Source organism: Rhinichthys klamathensis, unplaced genomic scaffold (genome assembly GCF_029890125.1).
Source record: "Rhinichthys klamathensis goyatoka isolate OS25496 unplaced genomic scaffold, OSU_Roscu_1.1 h1tg000252l_1, whole genome shotgun sequence".
Classification (NCBI taxonomy): domain Eukaryota; kingdom Metazoa; phylum Chordata; class Actinopteri; order Cypriniformes; family Leuciscidae; genus Rhinichthys; species Rhinichthys klamathensis.
This window is the reverse complement of record NW_026606774.1, coordinates 24,443-47,500: the sequence shown is the minus strand read 5'-3', so window position 1 is coordinate 47,500 and position 23,058 is coordinate 24,443. Positions and strand designations below refer to the sequence as shown.

Here is a 23,058-nt window from a genome sequence, read left to right as displayed (position 1 = left end):
TCACTCTCTCTCCCCCCCATCATGAGTGGACACGCCCCCTACTGCTGATTGGCTCACTCTCTCTCCTCCCCCATCATGAGTGGACACGCCCCCTACTGCTAAATAGCTCACTCTCTCTCTCCTCCCCATCATGAGTGGATACGCCCCTCACTGCTGATTGGCTCACTCTCTCCTCCCCCATCATGAGTGAATACGCCCCCTACTGCTGATTGGCTCACTCTCTCATCTTTTAAGAATTTGTAGATATTTGGACTGGAAACAAGACAAAAATACTAAGTAAGAAAAGCATTTTTTGCAGTGTGTGTCACACAAACAAGCCACGGACAGACGAGCCCTTGTGCGATGTGTGTGTACCTCGGCCAGCATGGCCTGCAGCTCGGCCTCGCAGCGCTCCAGCTCCAGGGTCTTGGTGCAGAACGACTCCTTGAGGCTGATCTCGTTCTCCTCTCGCTCTCTCAGCTGGGCGTTGAGCTCCTTCATCTGACCCCGCAGGGCCACCATCTCTCCGGCGCGCTGCGTCACCTCGGCCTGACTCTCCCGAAGCTGCTGCTTCAGCAGAGAGATCTCACCCGCCTTCTGACACACCTGCACACACACACACACACACAATGGAAACTGGAAACAAGACAAAAACACTGATTGAGAAAAGCATTTTTTGCAGTGTTGTCTTCAGACTGACCTCCCACTTGGTCTCCTCGAGTCTGGGCAGAATATCGGCCTGTTCCTTCCTGAAGTCCAAGCACTTCTTCTCCAGTTCTTCTCTCTGAGCGAGCAGGAGCGTCATCTCGTCCTGGAGCCGGCGCTTGTCCTGCTGGAGACGCCCGATCTGGGCCTGCAGTGCATGCTGGGAGCGCTGGGCCCGTCGGGTCACCTGCAGGAGCGCGGGAACATGCTTTAGTTTGGGGGTGCTGGGTTTTTATTGTTTTTTTTTTTTTTTGGGGGGTGGGTGAGCCTACGTTCTGAAGTAGCGCTGCGCTGCTACACTACGTGAACTAGAGACAGAGAGAGAAGATGAAGAGTTGAATAAAGTCGTTATTTTTGGGGGGTTTTGCGCACAAAAAGTATTCTCGTCGCTTGATAAACTTAAGGTTGAGCCACTGTAGTCACTCGGACTATTTTAACGATGTCTTTAATAACTTTCTGGGCCGGCAAGTTTCAATTACAATAGAAGCCTATGGAGGAGTGAGACAGCTCTCAGATTTAATCACAAATATCTTAATTTGTGTTCCGAAGATGAACGAAAGTCTTACGGGGTTGAACAACATGAGGGAGAGTCATTACTGACAGAGTTTACATTTTTGGGTGAACTAACCCTTGAAGCCATCCTAGGTGTATATGACATTCTTCTTTCAGACGAATACAATCAGTTATATAAAAAAATCTCCTGGCTCTTCCAAGCTTTATAAATGTGAATGGGTGTATGTCTCTGGAATGTCTCATCTATCCATGATAAAAGTGCATCTATCCATGATAAAAGTGCATCTGTCCATCATAAAAGTGCATCTGTCCATCATAAAAGTGCATCTGTCCATCATAAAAGTGCATCTGTCCATCATAAAAGTGCATCTGTCCATCATAAAAGTGCATCTATCCATGATAAAAGTGCATCTATCCATCATAAAAGTGCATCTATCCATCATAAAAGTGCATCTATCCATCATAAAAGTGCATCTATCCATGATAAAAGTGCATCTGTCCATCATAAAAGTGCATCTGTCCATCATAAAAGTGCATCTGTCCATCATAAAAGTGCATCTATCCATCATAAAAGTGCATCTGTCCATCATAAAAGTGCATCTGTCCATCATAAAAGTGCATCTATCCATCATAAAAGTGCATCTGTCCATCATAAAAGTGCATCTGTCCATCATAAAAGTGCATCTGTCCATCATAAAAGTGCATCTGTCCATCATAAAAGTGCATCTGTCCATCATAAAAGTGCATCTATCCATGATAAAAGTGCATCTATCCATCATAAAAGTGCATCTGTCCATCATAAAAGTGCATCTGTCCATCATAAAAGTGCATCTATCCATCATAAAAGTGCATCTGTCCATCATAAAAGTGCATCTGTCCATCATAAAAGTGCATCTGTCCATCATAAAAGTGCATCTGTCCATCATAAAAGTGCATCTGTCCATCATAAAAGTGCATCTGTCCATCATAAAAGTGCATCTATCCATGATAAAAGTGCATCTATCCATCATAAAAGTGCATCTGTCCATCATAAAAGTGCATCTGTCCATCATAAAAGTGCATCTGTCCATCATAAAAGTGCATCTGTCCATCATAAAAGTGCATCTGTCCATCATAAAAGTGCATCTGTCCATCATAAAAGTGCATCTATCCATGATAAAAGTGCATCTATCCATCATAAAAGTGCATCTGTCCATCATAAAAGTGCATCTGTCCATCATAAAATCTGTCCATCATAAAAGTGCATCTGTCCATCATAAAAGTGCATCTGTCCATCATAAAAGTGCATCTGTCCATCATAAACGTGCATCTATCCATGATAAAAGTGCATCTGTCCATCATAAAAGTGCATCTGTCCATCATAAAAGTGCATCTGTCCATCATAAAAGTGCATCTATCCATCATAAAAGTGCATCTGTCCATCATAAAAGTGCATCTGTCCATCAAATGCATCTATCCATCATAAAAGTGCATCTGTCCATCATAAAAGTGCATCTGTCCATCATAAAAGTGCATCTATCCATCATAAAAGTGCATCCATCCATGATAAAAGTGCATCTGTCCATCATAAAAGTGCATCTGTCCATCATAAAAGTGCATCTGTCCATCATAAAAGTGCATCTATCCATCATAAAAGTGCATCTATCCATCATAAAAGTGCATCTGTCCATCATAAAAGTGCATCTATCCATCATAAAAGTGCATCTGTCCATCATAAAAGTGCATCTGTCCATCATAAAAGTGCATCTGTCCATCATAAAAGTGCATCTGTCCATCATAAAAGTGCATCTGTCCATCATAAAAGTGCATCTGTCCATCATAAAAGTGCATCTGTCCATCATAAAAGTGCATCTATCCATGATAAAAGTGCATCTATCCATGATAAAAGTGCATCTATCCATCATAAAAGTGCATCTATCCATGATAAAAGTGCATCTATCCATCATAAAAGTGCATCTATCCATCATAAAAGTGCATCTATCCATGATAAAAGTGCATCTATCCATCATAAAAGTGCATCTATCCATGATAAAAGTGCATCTATCCATGATAAAAGTGCATCTGTCCATCATAAAAGTGCATCTATCCATGATAAAAGTGCATCTATCCATCATAAAAGTGCATCTATCCATCATAAAAGTGCATCTATCCATCATAAAAGTGCATCTATCCATGATAAAAGTGCATCTATCCATCATAAAAGTGCATCTGTCCATCATAAAAGTGCATCTGTCCATCATAAAAGTGCATCTGTCCATCATAAAAGTGCATCTGTCCATCATAAAAGTGCATCTGTCCATCATAAAAGTGCATCTGTCCATCATAAAAGTGCATCTGTCCATCATAAAAGTGCATCTATCCATGATAAAAGTGCATCTATCCATCATAAAAGTGCATCTGTCCATCATAAAAGTGCATCTGTCCATCATAAAAGTGCATCTGTCCATCATAAAAGTGCATCTGTCCATCATAAAAGTGCATCTGTCCATCATAAAATCTGTCCATCATAAAAGTGCATCTGTCCATCATAAAAGTGCATCTGTCCATCATAAAAGTGCATCTGTCCATCATAAAAGTGCATCTATCCATGATAAAAGTGCATCTGTCCATCATAAAAGTGCATCTGTCCATCATAAAAGTGCATCTGTCCATCATAAAAGTGCATCTATCCATCATAAAAGTGCATCTGTCCATCATAAAAGTGCATCTGTCCATCAAATGCATCTATCCATCATAAAAGTGCATCTGTCCATCATAAAAGTGCATCTGTCCATCATAAAAGTGCATCTGTCCATCATAAAAGTGCATCTGTCCATCAAATGCATCTATCCATCATAAAAGTGCATCTGTCCATCATAAAAGTGCATCTATCCATCATAAAAGTGCATCCATCCATGATAAAAGTGCATCTGTCCATCATAAAAGTGCATCTGTCCATCATAAAAGTGCATCTGTCCATCATAAAAGTGCATCTGTCCATCATAAAAGTGCATCTATCCATCATAAAAGTGCATCTGTCCATCATAAAAGTGCATCTATCCATGATAAAAGTGCATCTATCCATCATAAAAGTGCATCTGTCCATCATAAAAGTGCATCTATCCATCATAAAAGTGCATCATAAAAGTGCATCTATCCATCATAAAAGTGCATCTGTCCATCATAAAAGTGCATCTGTCCATCATAAAAGTGCATCTGTCCATCATAAAAGTGCATCTGTCCATCATAAAAGTGCATCTGTCCATCATAAAAGTGCATCTGTCCATCATAAAAGTGCATCTGTCCATCATAAAAGTGCATCTATCCATGATAAAAGTGCATCTATCCATGATAAAAGTGCATCTATCCATCATAAAAGTGCATCTGTCCATCATAAAAGTGCATCTGTCCATCATAAAAGTGCATCTATCCATCATAAAAGTGCATCTATCCATCATAAAAGTGCATCTGTCCATCATAAAAGTGCATCTGTCCATCATAAAAGTGCATCTGTCCATCATAAAAGTGCATCTGTCCATCATAAAAGTGCATCTGTCCATCATAAAAGTGCATCTGTCCATCATAAAAGTGCATCTGTCCATCATAAAAGTGCATCTGTCCATCATAAAAGTGCATCTGTCCATCATAAAAGTGCATCTATCCATGATAAAAGTGCATCTATCCATCATAAAAGTGCATCTGTCCATCATAAAAGTGCATCTGTCCATCATAAAATCTGTCCATCATAAAAGTGCATCTGTCCATCATAAAAGTGCATCTGTCCATCATAAAAGTGCATCTATCCATGATAAAAGTGCATCTGTCCATCATAAAAGTGCATCTGTCCATCATAAAAGTGCATCTGTCCATCATAAAAGTGCATCTATCCATCATAAAAGTGCATCTGTCCATCAAATGCATCTATCCATCATAAAAGTGCATCTGTCCATCATAAAAGTGCATCTGTCCATCATAAAAGTGCATCTATCCATCATAAAAGTGCATCCATCCATGATAAAAGTGCATCTGTCCATCATAAAAGTGCATCTGTCCATCATAAAAGTGCATCTGTCCATCATAAAAGTGCATCTATCCATCATAAAAGTGCATCTGTCCATCATAAAAGTGCATCTGTCCATCATAAAAGTGCATCTGTCCATCATAAAAGTGCATCTATCCATCATAAAAGTGCATCTGTCCATCATGAAAGTGCACCTGTCCATCATAAAAGTGCATCTGTCCATCATGAAAGTGCATCTGTCCATCATAAAAGTGCATCTGTCCATCATAAAAGTGCATCTGTCCATCATAAAAGTGCATCTATCCATCATAAAAGTGCATCTATCCATCATAAAAGTTCATCTGTCCATCATAAAAGTGCATCTGTCCATCATAAAAGTGCATCTATCCATCATAAAAGTGCATCTGTCCATCATAAAAGTGCATCTGTCCATCATAAAAGTGCATCTGTCCATCATAAAAGTGCATCTGTCCATCATAAAAGTGCATCTGTCCATCATAAAAGTGCATCTGTCCATCATAAAAGTGCATCTGTCCATCATAAAAGTGCATCTATCCATGATAAAAGTGCATCTATCCATGATAAAAGTGCATCTATCCATCATAAAAGTGCATCTGTCCATCATAAAAGTGCATCTGTCCATCATAAAAGTGCATCTATCCATCATAAAAGTGCATCTATCCATCATAAAAGTGCATCTGTCCATCATAAAAGTGCATCTGTCCATCATAAAAGTGCATCTGTCCATCATAAAAGTGCATCTGTCCATCATAAAAGTGCATCTGTCCATCATAAAAGTGCATCTGTCCATCATAAAAGTGCATCTGTCCATCATAAAAGTGCATCTGTCCATCATAAAAGTGCATCTATCCATGATAAAAGTGCATCTATCCATCATAAAAGTGCATCTGTCCATCATAAAAGTGCATCTGTCCATCATAAAATCTGTCCATCATAAAAGTGCATCTGTCCATCATAAAAGTGCATCTGTCCATCATAAAAGTGCATCTATCCATGATAAAAGTGCATCTGTCCATCATAAAAGTGCATCTGTCCTAGGGCTGAGCGATTTTATCGATTCTGCGATATAAATCGATATTTTTTCTCCCAAGAAAGTATCGATTTTTAGGCCGCGAGTATCGATACATAAGTCCCATTCAAATCCCCCGTGTTAAACCCGTTCGCGTTGCATGAAGAGTGATTTGGTCAGCCAGCCGCTAGTGGCCAGCTGCGCGCGTGCATCGATATTGACGAAAATCCAGCTGTATTCAAACAACAACTTAGCTCTCCTTGTTGGCTAGGCTCCTTGCATGCTGGCTAGTAGCTTTTTTTAAAGCTGGGTCTCCGAAATTGACAGCGCTGTGTTGGACAGATTTGTGCAGCGGTGTTCCGTGAGTGAGAAAGTGCGCGAGGTACGGATGAGTGTGTGTGTGTGTGTGTGTGAGAGAGAGAGAGAGAGAGAGAGAGAGCGAGAGCGAGGTAGTGCTGCGTGAATGCGCTGCGGCGCTCTGCAATCAAATACGATTTTAAATAGGCTTAGTAAAAAAAAAAAAAATGTAAAAAAAATCGTATTCGGTGGTGGAAAACGCCGGCTTTAGGCGCATGGTGAACGCGATGGAGCCCCGCTATCCTATTCCAACCCGCGAACACCTCATCAAGGTTTGCATTCCCAGGCTGTACACTCAGGCAAGAGCACACGTCAAAGCCTCCCTGGCCAGCGCGGAGAGAGTTTCCCTGACGTGCGACGGCTTGACCTCGCGCACAACTGAAGCACGTCACATGTTCAGTGTCAAGCTAAAAAAGCTGTCAAAGAAAAGGCAGTGCAAAGAAACTGTTCACAACAGGCCACTTGCTGCACCTTTTAACTCTCCATTGAAAAGTAAATAAAGTGCAGTATTGCAATTAACAAAGGCTTATAAGCTACAGTTTGCACTGTTGTCTTTCAATAAATAGAACTAATTTTCTCTACACATATTTGATTCATTTTGTCCAGCATTTGCAAGCTGTACTCTCTGCCCAGTCAGAGACATATATTGTGTAAATGATGTTTTCAGTTTTCAGTTCAATTAATTCAATCCAAGTAAATGGAAGACTCACAAGATGTCACCAAAATCACTCTGTCCCCTTTAAATCTTTCAGAAAATGATGTAAGTGTATCGAATTATATCGAATCGTATCGTTGGCTGAATATCGTGATATATATCGTATCGTCAGCCGAATATCGTGTATCGTATCGTATCGTGAGATTAGTGTATCGCTACAGCCCTAATCTGTCCATCATAAAAGTGCATCTGTCCATCATAAAAGTGCATCTATCCATCATAAAAGTGCATCTGTCCATCAAATGCATCTATCCATCATAAAAGTGCATCTGTCCATCATAAAAGTGCATCTGTCCATCATAAAAGTGCATCTATCCATCATAAAAGTGCATCCATCCATGATAAAAGTGCATCTGTCCATCATAAAAGTGCATCTGTCCATCATAAAAGTGCATCTGTCCATCATAAAAGTGCATCTATCCATCATAAAAGTGCATCTGTCCATCATAAAAGTGCATCTGTCCATCATAAAAGTGCATCTGTCCATCATAAAAGTGCATCTATCCATCATAAAAGTGCATCTGTCCATCATGAAAGTGCACCTGTCCATCATAAAAGTGCATCTGTCCATCATGAAAGTGCATCTGTCCATCATAAAAGTGCATCTGTCCATCATAAAAGTGCATCTGTCCATCATAAAAGTGCATCTATCCATCATAAAAGTGCATCTATCCATCATAAAAGTTCATCTGTCCATCATAAAAGTGCATCTGTCCATCATAAAAGTGCATCTATCCATCATAAAAGTGCATCTGTCCATCATGAAAGTGCATCTGTCCATCATAAAAGTGCATCTGTCCATCATAAAAGTGCATCTGTCCATCATAAAAGTGCATCCATCCATGATAAAAGTGCATCTGTCCATCATAAAAGTGCATCTGTCCATGATAAAAGTGCATCTATCCATCATAAAAGTGCATCTGTCCATCATAAAAGTGCATCTGTCCATCATAAAAGTGCATCTGTCCATCATAAAAGTGCATCCATCCATGATAAAAGTGCATCTGTCCATCATAAAAGTGCATCTGTCCATGATAAAAGTGCATCTATCCATCATAAAAGTGCATCTGTCCATCATAAAAGTGCATCTATCCATCATAAAAGTGCATCTATCCATCATAAAAGTGCATCTGTCCATCATAAAAGTGCATCTGTCCATCATAAAAGTGCATCTGTCCATCATAAAAGTGCATCTATCCATCATAAAAGTGCATCTGTCCATCATGAAAGTGCATCTATCCATCATGAAAGTGCATCTGTCCATCATAAAAGTGCATCTGTCCATCATGAAAGTGCATCTGTCCATGATAAAAGTGCATCTGTCCATCATAAAAGTGCATCTGTCCATCATAAAAGTGCATCTGTCCATCATGAAAGTGCATCTGTCCATGATAAAAGTGCATCTGTCCATCATAAAAGTGCATCTGTCCATGATAAAAGTGCATCTGTCCATCATGAAAGTGCATCTGTCCATCATAAAAGTGCATCTGTCCATCATGAAAGTGCATCTGTCCATCATGAAAGTGCATCTGTCCATCATGAAAGTGCATCTATCCATCATAAAAGTGCATCTATCCATGATAAAAGTGCATCTATCCATGATAAAAGTGCATCTGTCCATCATAAAAGTGCATCTGTCCATCATAAAAGTGCATCTGTCCATCATAAAAGTGCATCTGTCCATCATAAAAGTGCATCTGTCCATCATAAAAGTGCATCTGTCCATCATAAAAGTGCATCTGTCCATCATAAAAGTGCATCTGTCCATCATAAAAGTGCATCTGTCCATCATGAAAGTGCATCTGTCCATCATAAAAGTGCATCTGTCCATCATGAAAGTGCATCTGTCCATCATGAAAGTGCATCTATCCATCATAAAAGTGCATCTATCCATCATAAAAGTGCATCTGTCCATCATAAAAGTGCATCTGTCCATCATAAAAGTGCATCTGTCCATGATAAAAGTGCATCTGTCCATCATAAAAGTGCATCTGTCCATCATAAAAGTGCATCTGTCCATCATAAAAGTGCATCTGTCCATCATAAAAGTGCATCTGTCCATCATAAAAGTGCATCTGTCCATCATAAAAGTGCATCTGTCCATGATAAAAGTGTCTTATACACCTAGGACGACTTCGACTAAATCATGGGCTAATTAACATTTTTGGGTGAACTATCCCTTTAAAGTGTTTATTACAAATAAATTACTCAATGCTAAAAATGAATAAATGTAAATGGACAGAAGTGTGCGTTGCGCATCACCTGTTGCAGCCGGCCGGCGTAGTTCTGCCTCAGGTCCTCCATCTCTCGCTCCCACACGCGCTGCTTCTCCTCGAACACCTGGGCGATGGCCGCCTCGCTCTGGTCCAGGTTACGCCGCATGTGGATCACCTGAGGCGAGGACAAAACACAGCACAACACACTCTTCATTTCAGGCATAGGTGCATTCTCAAATGTCATGTGTCAGATTCATAATGCAACACATGCATCTTCTGGGTTACTGACACTGACATTTGAAGGAAACCTCAGGATCTGTCCTGAGGTTTGTTAAAGCTACTATAGTATAAAATTGCATGTATTATGCCAAGCATTTCTATACTTGCATATAGAATGCTTATAACCTAATTGGTAATTGATGCTACTTCCTGGAACAACACAAACTGATTAGATTATAAACAGAAAAATGGCTGTTTTATTTATAATCTAACAATTTTTCCCCTGCTAAACAAAAGGACATTTTAAAATGTTGCATTGATTGACTTTCTTTGACTTACCTTCACACATTTATATGAGTGCAATTCATCCAATGAAACATTTTAAACATATTCAATGGTCTATGCAAAAGTAAAGAAAATTAATAATATTAAATATAAAAAAAAAAGATCCAATGGTGTATTCAAATTAAATTAATTAATTAAATAAATAAAATATTCAATGGTGTACACAAATTAATTAATTTAAAATAAATAAATAAACAAATAAATAAATAATTTTTTAAATGTATAATTTTTTTTATAAAATAAATAAAATGTGCATGCAAAATAAAATAAAGAAATAAATCATCCAATGGTGTATTCAAATTAAATAAATAAATAAAATATTCACTGGTGTATACAAATTAATAAAATAAATAAATAAGTAAAATATCCAATGGTGTATGCAAAATTAAATAAAAAAAAATATCCAATATGTATGCAAAAAAAAAAAAAAAAAAAATCCAATGTGTATGCAAAATAAAAGAAATTAAATAATCGTTGTTCTGTAAAGCACTTTGATTTTTGTTGTAAATGTGCTATATAAATAAAATTGAAAAAAAAAAAAACCTATATATATATATGCATAAAATTAAATAAAATAAAAGTAAAAGCAAACACCATTCTCCAATTCCAACATTAAAATGTCATGTTTTGCAATCTTGATTTTTGTCATTGATTATAAACAGTTTCTGGTGGTGATAAAAGACAGTGTAAAAATAAGTTCCGGCAAGTACAGTAAATCTCACTGTCATTCAGCAAACACTTTTATTCAGAGCGACTTTAAATAAAGAGTGAATTTAACTTGCAATTCAGCCTCAATGGAAAATATCCAATGTGCATGCAAAATAAAATAAATAAATAAATATCCAATGGTGTATACAAATTTAATAAATTAAAATAAATTAAATATTTAATGGTGTGTATACAAAATTAAGGAAAATGAATGAATGAATGAATATTAAAATAAAGAGTAAAATTTTAATTGCCATTTAGCCTTAAAATAAATAAAATAAAATATCCAATGGTGTATACAATTGTAATACATTAAATAAATAAAATATCCAATGGTGTAAACAAATTTTAAAACATAAAAAAATAATAATATTCAATGGTGTATACAAATTAAAAAATAAATAAATAAATAAATATTCAACGGTGTATTCAAAATTAAAGAAAATGAATGAATGAATGAATGAATATATTAAAGAGTGAATTTAACTAGCCATTTAGCCTTAAGATAAATAAATATCCAATGGTGTATACAAATGTAATAAATTAATATTCAATGGTGTATAAAAAATGAATGAATGAATATATATATATTAGGGCTGTCAAATGATTAATCACGATTAATCACATCCAAAATAAAAGTTTATTTTACATAATATATGTGGGTGCACTGTGTATAATTATTTTGTATATATATAAATACACACACATGCATGTATATTTAAGAAAAAATATTATTTATATATAAAATATTTATATTTATATATAATATAAATTATATATAAATCTATATACAGTATATACATGAAAATATTTCTTACATATATACAAGCATGTGTGTGTATTTATATATATAAAATAATTATGCACAGTGCACCCACATATATTATGTAAAAAAAACTTTTATTTTGGATGTGATTAATCACGATTAATCATTTGACAGCCCTAATATATATATATAATAAAAAAAAGTAAAATTAAACTTGCCATGTAGCCTCGATGTAAAACTAGCATATAAAAGTTGTCACCTCACTCACTTATTCAAATAAAATAAATAAAATATTCAATGGTGTATATAAAATAAAATAAAATAATTAAAAAATCCATTGGTGTATACAAATGTAATAAATTAAATAAATTAAATATTCAATAGTGTATACAAAACTAATGAAAATGAATGAATGAAAGAATGAATATATAAATAAAGAGTAAAATTTAACTTGCCATTTAGCCTTAAAGTAAAAAATAAGAAAATAATCATAAAAAATAAAAAATTAAAATTACAATTAAAAATAAAAAAATTAAATAAATAAAATATCCAATGGTGTATACAAATTAATTAATTAAATACATAAATAAAATATCCAATGGTGTATACAAATTAAATAAATAAATAAATATCCAATGGTGTATACAAATTAAATAAATAAATAAATATCCAATGATGTATACAAATTAAATAAATAAATAAATATCCAATGGTGTATACAAATTAAATAAATAAATAAATATCCAATGGTGTATACAAATTAATTAATTAAATACATAAATAAAATATCCAATGGTGTATACAAATTAAATAAATAAATAAATATCCAATGGTGTATACAAATTAAATAAATAAATAAATATCCAATGGTGTATACAAATTAAATAAATAAATAAATATCCAATGGTGTATACAAATTAAATAAATAAATAAATATCCAATGGTGTATACAAATTAAATAAATAAATAAATATCCAATGGTGTATACAAAATTAAAGAAAATGAATGAATGAATGAACGAATATATAAATAAAGACTTGCATGTGGGCTGGATGTAAAAGGATCATATAAAGGTTGTGTCACCTCACTCACTTCTTGCTCTCGCTCCCACAGCCGGTCCTCAAGGTCCTGGATGACGTCGTCTGAGTTCGGGGAGGGCCTCAGGGGTCCGGGGCCGTCGCTCATGTGACTGAGGCGCTGGTACGAGGACGAGCTCTTCCCCGAGGACGAGCGCCCGCTGTCCGACGCGCTGAGCCCGTTCTGGAAGCCCGGTTTATCCGGGACGCCGGTGCCGAGCCGGTTGATGTGGCTGGTGGAGGCGCTGAGGGGCCCGAGAGCCGGAGCCGGACCGTAACCGGACCCGGTGTACGTGGGAAGGCTTGTGAGAGAGTTCCTCCCCGAGTCCGAGAGGCCCGGGCCCGTGTGTGTTCCTCGGCTGCCGGGACTGTCCTGGTTCGGACCCGCTTCGGACCCGCCGGCGCCGACACCACTCGGACCCGGAGCCGAGCCGGAGCCCGTCTGGAGGGGACACACCAGGTTCTGCATGGAGTGAAAGCTCTTCGGCACCACGGGTTTGAAGGCCGACGGACGCACCAGAGAGTCATTGGTCTGGAGAGACAAACCGCAGGAACTGCAGCATTAAATATACAAATAACATTATACTATTATTTATATACGAATATATTTGATCTCTTCTCAAACACGACACTTGGCAGATTATTGCTGAAGTGACAAAAGTTTTAAAAAGTGAACTAAAATGTGAAATTCTTAAAAACTTTTTTTAAGAGTGGCCTTTTATTGTGGACAGCCCTAAGGCACACCTGTGCAATAATCCTGCTGTGTAATCAGCATCTTGATATGCCACACCTGTGAGGTGGATGGATTATCTCGGCAAAGGAGAAGTGCTCACTAACACAGTTTAGACCGATTTGTAAACAATATTTGAGAGAAATTGGCCTTTTGTGTACATAGAAAAAGTCTTAGATCTTTGAGTTCAGCTCATGAAAAATGGGGGCAAAAACAAGTGTTGCGTTTATAATTTTGTTCAGTGTAAATGAGGCAAATGTGTCGAGTAACCAATCAGATCAACGTGTGATCGTCAACCAGTGGATCTCTGAGCTGAGTGAGTGAGTGGAGGCGGGGCTCATTTGCATATTCATAGAACCGCGCATACTAAATGAGGCAAGGGTGTCGAGTTACATTCAAGATATTTTAAGGCATTTTTCAAGAAAAAAAAACGTTTAATATGTCATTTTAGTGATCAAAGACGAGTTTTTAAAGGATCAAATTATAAAGGAAAGAACATTATAGAGTTAAACCTGTGCATGCTCAAGTTTTTGACGATCACACGTTGATCTGATTGGTTACAAGGTCGTTTGTGACGTCAGAAACACCAGTGTTTTTGAGACTGTCTTCGGTTCACTGCAGTTTTAAGCAGAAAATACTCAGGAATGCTGTTGATGAACCGCGCATACTAAATGAGGCAAGGGTGTCGAGTTACATTCAAGCTATTTTTAGGCATGAAGAATTTTTTTAAAAGGAAAAAACATTTAAATAAGTAATTTAAGTGATTTAAGTGCTAAAATGATAAAGGAAAGACCGTTAGTACCTGTGCATGCTCGAGTTTCCCAGAGACGGGCAGTATGTTGGGAGGATTGTGATTATCAGGTTTGCTTTTGCTCTTGTCCTTGTGCAGCGTTGGAGCTTGATGATTCCTGTCGTTGTTCAACACGACGTTGTTCCCGCACAGATCCAGACTCTCCCCGCGCCGGTGCCCGTCTCGGCGCGCCCCGTTAGCGAACACCGCGTTGGTCACGAGCCTCTCGCCGTTGACCGTGTGCTGCCGGTTAGCGTTGCGAGCGTAATCCCTCTCGTCGGCGCAGACGCCTTTGGTCTTGGTGTTTGGGCCGGGGATTCGGTCGGCGCTGAAGCTTCGGTCGTCCAGGCGCCGGCGGGTCGAGGCGGGGGGCGGGGCCGGGGCCGGTGCCGGTGCCAGCGGGCCGTTCGGGGTGGTACGGGTGCCAACGCTACGCATGGTGATGGGCCGTTGACTGGAGGCCCCGCTCCCTACGCTGCCCATGCCAGGAGCCTCGAGCGCTTCACTCCACTGCCCACACACACGGGCATGAAGGAGACGGGAGCCGGGTCACACACACACACACTGCAACACAAACACACCAGCAGACGTTATATGCACGACTCCTAGATTTACAGTCAAACCAAAAAATATTCAGACACCAAATATGGTGAGAGGTGTAACAGCGCAGCGCTTCTGGGTTGTACGTCAGAACGTAGGCTCACTATTGGCCAGCATCACACACATGACCAGCGTCGGCCAATAGTGAGCCTACGTGTGACGTACAACCCAGAAGCGCTGCGCTGTTACACTACGTGAACTCACTCGAGGCCCACAGAGAAGAAAATGAACAGTTGTAATAATAAAGTCACTATTTTTGTTTGTTTTTTTGCGCACAAAAAGTATTCTCGTCGCTTGATAAACTTAAGGTTGAGCCACTGTAGTCACTCGGACTATTTTAACGATGTCTTTAATAACTTTCTGGGCCGGCAAGTTTAATTACAATAGAAGCCTATGGAGGAGTGAGACAGCTCTCAGATTTAATCACAAATATCTTAATTTGTGTTCTGAAGATGAACGAAAGTCTTACGGGGTTGAACAACATGAGGGAGAGTAATTACTGACAGAGTTTACATTTTTGAGTGAACTAACCCTTAAAGTGTTTTTTCTTTAATTGCTAATGCGACCTTTTTACACCACAGCACTTTGAGCACACACAGGCATGAAGGAGACGTGAACCGGGTCACACACACACACACACACTGCAACACAAAAACACCAGCAGAAGTTACATGCACCAATCCTCAAATATATGAAATTTGGGGTCGGTACAATTCACGAAAGAGTCTCTTCTGCTCACTAAGGCTGCGTTGTATTTAATAAAAAAAATATTGTAAAAACAGTGAAATATTATTATAATGTAAATCAAATGTTTTCTATGTGAATACATAGTAAAGTGTAATTTATTCCTGTGATCAAAGCTGAATTTTCAGCATCATTACTCCAGTCTTCAGTGTCACATGATCCTTCAGAAATCACTCTAATATGAGGATCTGATGCTCAAGACACATTTATGATTATTATGCTTAATGTTGAAAAGAGATTTTTGTGGAAATCGTGATGCATTTTATTTTTCGGGATTCTTTGATACATAGAAAGAAAAAGAACAACTCTTTACTATCACTTTTGATCAATTTCATGTATCCTTGCTGAATAAAATTATTAGTTTCTTTTAACAACAACAAAAAGAATCTTACTGACCCCAAACTTTTAAATAGTGATGTAAATATTTTAATGTATAAAGACCACATTTATCTATAGATAGATAGATAGATAGATAGATAGATAGATAGATAGATAGATAGATAGATAGATAGATAGATAGATAGATAGATAGATAGATAGATAGATAGATACATTTAGAACTTTTAGTCTCAGAAGAATAATACAAATCTTGAGTAGTAGATCAGGATGTTGGCTTTCTCAACCCAACATAATAAATTAATATTATGCTGACAGTTAAAGAAAAGGAAATATAAAAAGGAAATATAGCTGTGAATAAACGACATACGTGCGTCCCTTGAGAATTAGAAAAGCAGAACTTCTTCCTCCTCATGTTAAACGTTTATTAGACCTCCTTAAAAAACCCGACTGCAAGTTCTCATAACAAATAAAAGAAAAACACAGTAAAGAGCTTCTCCAGCTGAGAGTCTCGTGAAGCGCATGTAAACACCAACACGGATCTGTTTCACCGAAACTGCACCCTGATTAATATGTTATCTGGAGTTAAACATTAACCAACCACAGATAATCTGACGTGATTCTGATGTGTGATTGTGCTTGTAAATCCTGCAAACTAGTTTACATTCGGCTTAATGAGACATCCGTTTCGAAATGTTGAAAAAATCACAGTAAATCAATAAAATTTTCTATTCTGATCTTGACAGCTTACATTTGTGAAAACAAATTGCATAAGAAACTTTTTTTTTTTTTTTGCAATTCATGTGATACTTATGTCAATCAAACTGAACACGCATCATAACTGCATGCTTGATTTGCTCTTAGTCTTCATCATCTCACACATTAGTTGTGGTAAACGGAAGCACAAGCATGTTTGCTTGACGTGCGAGACGTACGTTCATTCTCGTGTTACGCAGCACGTTTGAGCTTCAGCAAGAGCCAATGAGGTTCATTCTCGTGTTACGCAGCACGTTTGAGCATCAGCAAGAACCAATGAGGTTCATTCTCGTGTTACGCAGCACGTTTGAGCATCAGCAAGAACCAATGAGGTTCATTCTCGTGTTACGCAGCACGTTTGAGCTTCTGCAAGAACCAATGAGGTTCATTCTCGTGTTACGCAGCACGTTTGAGCTTCAGCAAGAGCCAATGAGGTTCATTCTCGTGTTACGCAGCACGTTTGAGCTTCAGCAAGAGCCAATGAGGTTCATTCTCGTGTTACGCAGCACGTTTGAGCTTCTGCAAGAACCAATGAGGTTCATTCTCGTGTTACGCAGCACGTTTGAGCTTCTGCAAGAGCCAATGAGGTTCATTCTCGTGTTACGCAGCACGTTTGAGCTTCTGCAAGAACCAATGAGGATCATTCTCGTGTTACGCAGCACGTTTGAGCTTCAGCAAGAACCAATGAGGATCATTCTCGTGTTACGCAGCACGTTTGAGCTTCAGCAAGAACCAATGAGGTTCATTCTCGTGTTACGCAGCACTTTGAGCTTCTGCAAGAGCCAATGAGGTTCATTCTCGTGTTTCGCAGCACGTTTGAGCTTCAGCAAGAACCAATGAGGATCATTCTCGTGTTACGCATCACGTTTGAGCTTCAGCAAGAACCAATGAGGATCATTCTCGTGTTACGCAGCACGTTTGAGCTTCAGCAAGAACCAATGAGGTTCATTCTCGTGTTACGCAGCACTTTGAGCTTCTGCAAGAGCCAATGAGGTTCATTCTCGTGTTTCGCAGCACGTTTGAGCTTCAGCAAGAACCAATGAGGTTCATTCTCGTGTTACGCAGCACGTTTGAGCCTCTGCAAGAACCAATGAGGTTCATTCTCGTGTTACGCAGCACGTTTGAGCTTCAGCAAGAGCCAATGAGGTTCATTCTCGTGTTACGCAGCACGTTTGAGCTTCTGCAAGAACCAATGAGGTTCATTCTCGTGTTACGCATCACGTTTGAGCATCAGCAAGAACCAATGAGGTTCATTCTCGTGTTACGCAGCACGTTTGAGCTTCAGCAAGAACCAATGAGGTTCATTCTCGTGTTACGCATCACGTTTGAGCATCAGCAAGAACCAATGAGGTTCATTCTCGTGTTACGCAGCACGTTTGAGCTTCAGCAAGAACCAATGAGGTTCATTCTCGTGTTACGCAGCACGTTTGAGCTTCTGCAAGAACCAATGAGGTTCATTCTCGTGTTACGCATCACGTTCGAGCTTCTGCAAGAACCAATGAGGATCATTCTCGTGTTACGCAGCACGTTTGAGCTTCTGCAAGAACCAATGAGGTTCATTCTCGTGTTACGCATCACGTTTGAGCATCAGCAAGAACCAATGAGGATCATTCTCGTGTTACGCAGCACGTTTGAGCTTCTGCAAGAACCAATGAGGTTCATTCTCGTGTTACGCATCACGTTTGAGCATCAGCAAGAGCCAATGAGGTCCATTCTCGTGTTACGCAGCACGTTTGAGCTTCAGCAAGAACCAATGAGGTTCATTCTCGTGTTACGCAGCACGTTTGAGCTTCTGCAAGAACCAATGAGGTTCATTCTCAAGTTACGCAGCACGTTTGAGCCTCTGCAAGAACCAATGAGGTTCATTCTCGTGTTACGCATCACGTTTGAGCTTCAGCGAGAACCAATGAGGTTCATTCTCGTGTTACGCATCACGTTTGAGCATCAGCAAGAACCAATGAGGTTCATTCTCGTGTTACGCATCACGTTTGAGCATCAGCAAGAGCCAATGAGGTTCATTCTCGTGTTACGCATCACGTTTGAGCATCAGCAAGAGCCAATGAGGTTCATTCTCGTGTTACGCAGCACGTTTGAGCATCAGCAAGAACCAATGAGGTTCATTCTCGTGTTACGCATCACGTTTGAGCATCAGCAAGAGCCAATGAGGTTCATTCTCGTGTTACGCATCACGTTTGAGCATCAGCAAGAGCCAATGAGGTTCATTCTCGTGTTACGCAGCACGTTTGAGCATCAGCAAGAACCAATGAGGTTCATTCTCGTGTTACGCATCACGTTTGAGCATCAGCAAGAGCCAATGAGGTTCATTCTCGTGTTACGCAGCACGTTTGAGCATCAGCAAGAACCAATGAGGTTCATTCTCGTGTTACGCATCACGTTTGAGCATCAGCAAGAGCCAATGAGGTTCATTCTCGTGTTACGCATCACGTTTGAGCATCAGCAAGAGCCAATGAGGTTCATTCTCGTGTTACGCAGCACGTTTGAGCATCAGCAAGAACCAATGAGGATCATTCTCGTGTTACGCAGCACGTTTGAGCATCAGCAAGAGCCAATGAGGTTCATTCTCGTGTTACGCAGCACGTTTGAGCATCAGCAAGAACCAATGAGGTTCATTCTCGTGTTACGCATCACGTTTGAGCATCAGCAAGAACCAATGAGGATCATTCTCGTGTTACGCATCACGTTTGAGCATCAGCAAGAGCCAATGAGGTTCATTCTCGTGTTACGCATCACGTTTGAGCATCAGCAAGAACCAATGAGGTTCATTCTCGTGTTACGCATCACGTTTGAGCATCAGCAAGAACCAATGAGGTTCATTCTCGTGTTACGCATCACGTTTGAGCATCAGCAAGAGCCAATGAGGTTCATTCTCGTGTTACGCAGCACGTTTGAGCATCAGCAAGAACCAATGAGGTTCATTCTCGTGTTACGCATCACGTTTGAGCATCAGCAAGAACCAATGAGGTTCATTCTCGTGTTACGCATCACGTTTGAGCATCAGCAAGAACCAATGAGGTTCATTCTCGTGTTACGCATCACGTTTGAGCATCAGCAAGAACCAATGAGGATCATTCTCGTGTTACGCATCACGTTTGAGCATCAGCAAGAGCCAATGAGGTTCATTCTCGTGTTACGCATCACGTTTGAGCATCAGCAAGAACCAATGAGGTTCATTCTCGTGTTACGCATCACGTTTGAGCATCAGCAAGAACCAATGAGGTTCATTCTCGTGTTACGCATCACGTTTGAGCATCAGCAAGAGCCAATGAGGTTCATTCTCGTGTTACGCAGCACGTTTGAGCATCAGCAAGAACCAATGAGGTTCATTCTCGTGTTACGCATCACGTTTGAGCATCAGCAAGAGCCAATGAGGTTCATTCTCGTGTTACGCATCACGTTTGAGCATCAGCAAGAACCAATGAGGTTCATTCTCGTGTTACGCATCACGTTTGAGCATCAGCAAGAACCAATGAGGATCATTCTCGTGTTACGCATCACGTTTGAGCATCAGCAAGAGCCAATGAGGTTCATTCTCGTGTTACGCATCACGTTTGAGCATCAGCAAGAACCAATGAGGTTCATTCTCGTGTTACGCATCACGTTTGAGCATCAGCAAGAACCAATGAGGTTCATTCTCGTGTTACGCATCACGTTTGAGCATCAGCAAGAGCCAATGAGGTTCATTCTCGTGTTACGCAGCACGTTTGAGCATCAGCAAGAACCAATGAGGTTCATTCTCGTGTTACGCATCACGTTTGAGCATCAGCAAGAACCAATGAGGTTCATTCTCGTGTTACGCATCACGTTTGAGCATCAGCAAGAACCAATGAGGATCATTCTCGTGTTACGCATCACGTTTGAGCATCAGCAAGAGCCAATGAGGTTCATTCTCGTGTTACGCATCACGTTTGAGCATCAGCAAGAACCAATGAGGTTCATTCTCGTGTTACGCATCACGTTTGAGCATCAGCGAGAACCAATGAGGTTCATTCTCGTGTTACGCAGCACGTTTGAGCTTCAGCAAGAACCAATGAGGATCATTCTCGTGTTACGCATCACGTTTGAGCATCAGCGAGAACCAATGAGGTTCATTCTCGTGTTACGCAGCACGTTTGAGCTTCAGCAAGAACCAATGAGGATCATTCTCGTGTTACGCATCACGTTTGAGCATCAGCAAGAACCAATGAGGTTCATTCTCGTGTTACACAGAACATTTGAATTTTTTACTAAACCACTGAATTCATATGGATATCTTATTTGTTTTCGGCAGACGAACAAAAGTCTTACGTGTTTGGAACGACATGAGGGTGAGTAAATGACAGAATTTAAATCTTTAGGTGAACTATCCCTTTAAAGAAAAGGTAATAAGAAATAGACTGAAATATTACAAAAGCTAAAAATGAATGTGAGCAGCTCACACCATCTGATGAGAAATATTAGAGTTCATATTGAGATCCCTGACTTTTGATACCATAATTACCAGTTTGCAAGGGTAAGAACAATGTAGCAATAAAATGAATAGGGATGCACTGATATCAAAATTTTGGTCTATACCGATAATTCTTTATATTTAAAAGCCGATAACCGATATATTGGCCGATAAGTCCAAATTTTTATATAATTTTTGAGAGCCTGATTTCAAAAACAAAAGTCTGTCTCACCATTAAATCCATGTCCAAATCACACAGTTAGAAAGTTCTCATTATAGTTTTATGTAGCCGATATGACAGGCTTGCGCTGCACATGTTGCACTGAACTGTATTTTCATTTTTTTAAGTGATTCCAATCATATTTCAAGTAATTCAAAACCATCATGTTGAACAGTGCGCATCTGAAGCGTCTCAGCTGAAGGAAATAATACACTATTTATCGGAAGATCAAACAAATGTTCTTATTGGGCCGATAACGATAACATTAAAAATAAACAGATATCACTGATACCGATATATCATGCATCCCTAAAAATGAACAGTGTAAGAATATAGCAACATTCAACTGATCAGTTCTCAAGCACATGACAGTACCACGGTGCAGTAATGGTATCATATTTATATATCTTGGCATTTTGATAAACACAGATGATTTCCATATTTGTAGGCTATTCACACAGCCCTCCGAAGGTGCTTCAAAGAATACCATTGTGCATGTCCAACATTGTTGTTTTTTGTAAAAGAACACAATGTGCACATGCTCTACTATTCTATAAACTCTATGCCATTGCAAACGATGTGCAGTGGCATCACTGGTCCAGCAGAGCCACCATTACTGGATCAGATCAGCACTGGCACGTGCCTCTACTACCACAGTCACTCACTCACTGGCATTACATCATCGCTCACATGCTTCATAAATCCAACACACACACTTAAATACCCCGATACACTGTTTAATAATCACCGCATACGCTTATAACTCGATGGCACAAACGCAAACGCGATGCCTAAATGTAAACATGCAGTGTTGATGCATCAGACGCGCGCACCGCAAAGAAAACACACAACATGGGCAGTAAAAACAGGAGATGGAGACCTGTACACACACACACACACAGCCCTCGTGCTTTAAAAATGACATCTCACTATATCTGCACTAAAAACGCATCTTCACCTTTCGAAGCGGCTCGCGCAACATGATCTATTAACAAGCATTTACAGCATCAGTGAATAGGCCTAGTGATGCCACTGATCAGTGACCGACGCGTTCAATAGCCTTGCGTTTATCATAATAACATCATAAATTGTGCATTTAACGACGGGTGCTCAATGAAGATCCATCGTTCACCTGATCGCATTACATAATGCGTGTTTCTGCTCATGCAAAATGATGCATCACTGAATCCGCATCCCTCCATGACAACAGCAGCATCCAGTGACTCGAGTCTCTCCATCTCACACACACACACACACACACTTACTCACTGTCTCACCGCGGATCCGTCAGTCCGTGTGTCTGTCCGTTCGTTCGGATGCTGATCTGCCGTTACGAACGAACGAACGAACGCGATGCGTTGCCGCTGACGCCCGCGTTGGAGATGAAGTGCGCGAGCGCGAGAAAGGCGGCGCGCATCAGCTGAGAGACACACCCACCTGAGCCCCGCCCCCTTTTTGGACACGGGCAGCCACGCCCCCTTCACGCATATCATTTAAACATTATAATATACAAATATAACATCAAACTGGAGTTCAGGGGACTAGCAAGGGAGTGACAGGAAAACTGTAAATAAATACTAAGATTTCATTAAATAAATAAATTCGGTTACACTTTATTTTAAGGTGTCTGTGTTACAGTGTAATTACATATTTAAGTACTACTGAGTAATAATAATTTACTACATGTACTTATAGGGTTAGGTTAGCATTAGGTTTTGGTTGAGGATTATAATTATGCATAATATACTCTTATTACTACATTTACATTCATTCATTTAGCAGATGCTTTTATCCAAAGCAACTTAC

General features: G+C 39.4%; 1 protein-coding gene across 5 annotated transcripts in view; it reads right to left on the bottom strand.

The window, feature by feature from the left end:
* Positions 1 to 22,658, bottom strand: part of LOC130101102 (leucine zipper putative tumor suppressor 3) — a 23,932-nt gene extending 1,274 nt beyond the window's left edge. The window contains exons 1-6 of one of the 5 annotated variants that reach the window (XM_056266669.1): positions 22,522 to 22,658; positions 14,162 to 14,713; positions 12,637 to 13,161; positions 9,562 to 9,690; positions 680 to 871; positions 355 to 585 (exon numbers count right to left, since the gene is read on the bottom strand). In XM_056266669.1, coding sequence (XP_056122644.1) covers positions 355 to 585; positions 680 to 871; positions 9,562 to 9,690; positions 12,637 to 13,161; positions 14,162 to 14,632 — 1,548 coding nt within the window. In that variant the 5' untranslated portion in view covers positions 14,633 to 14,713; positions 22,522 to 22,658. Of the gene's footprint in view, positions 1 to 354; positions 586 to 679; positions 872 to 9,561; positions 9,724 to 12,636; positions 13,162 to 14,161; positions 14,714 to 16,199; positions 16,316 to 22,384; positions 22,497 to 22,521 lie in introns of those variants that run through there. The other 4 variants (XM_056266665.1, XM_056266670.1, XM_056266668.1 and 1 more) reach the window with 4 other exon arrangements.
* Positions 22,659 to 23,058: the final 400 nt, after the last annotated feature.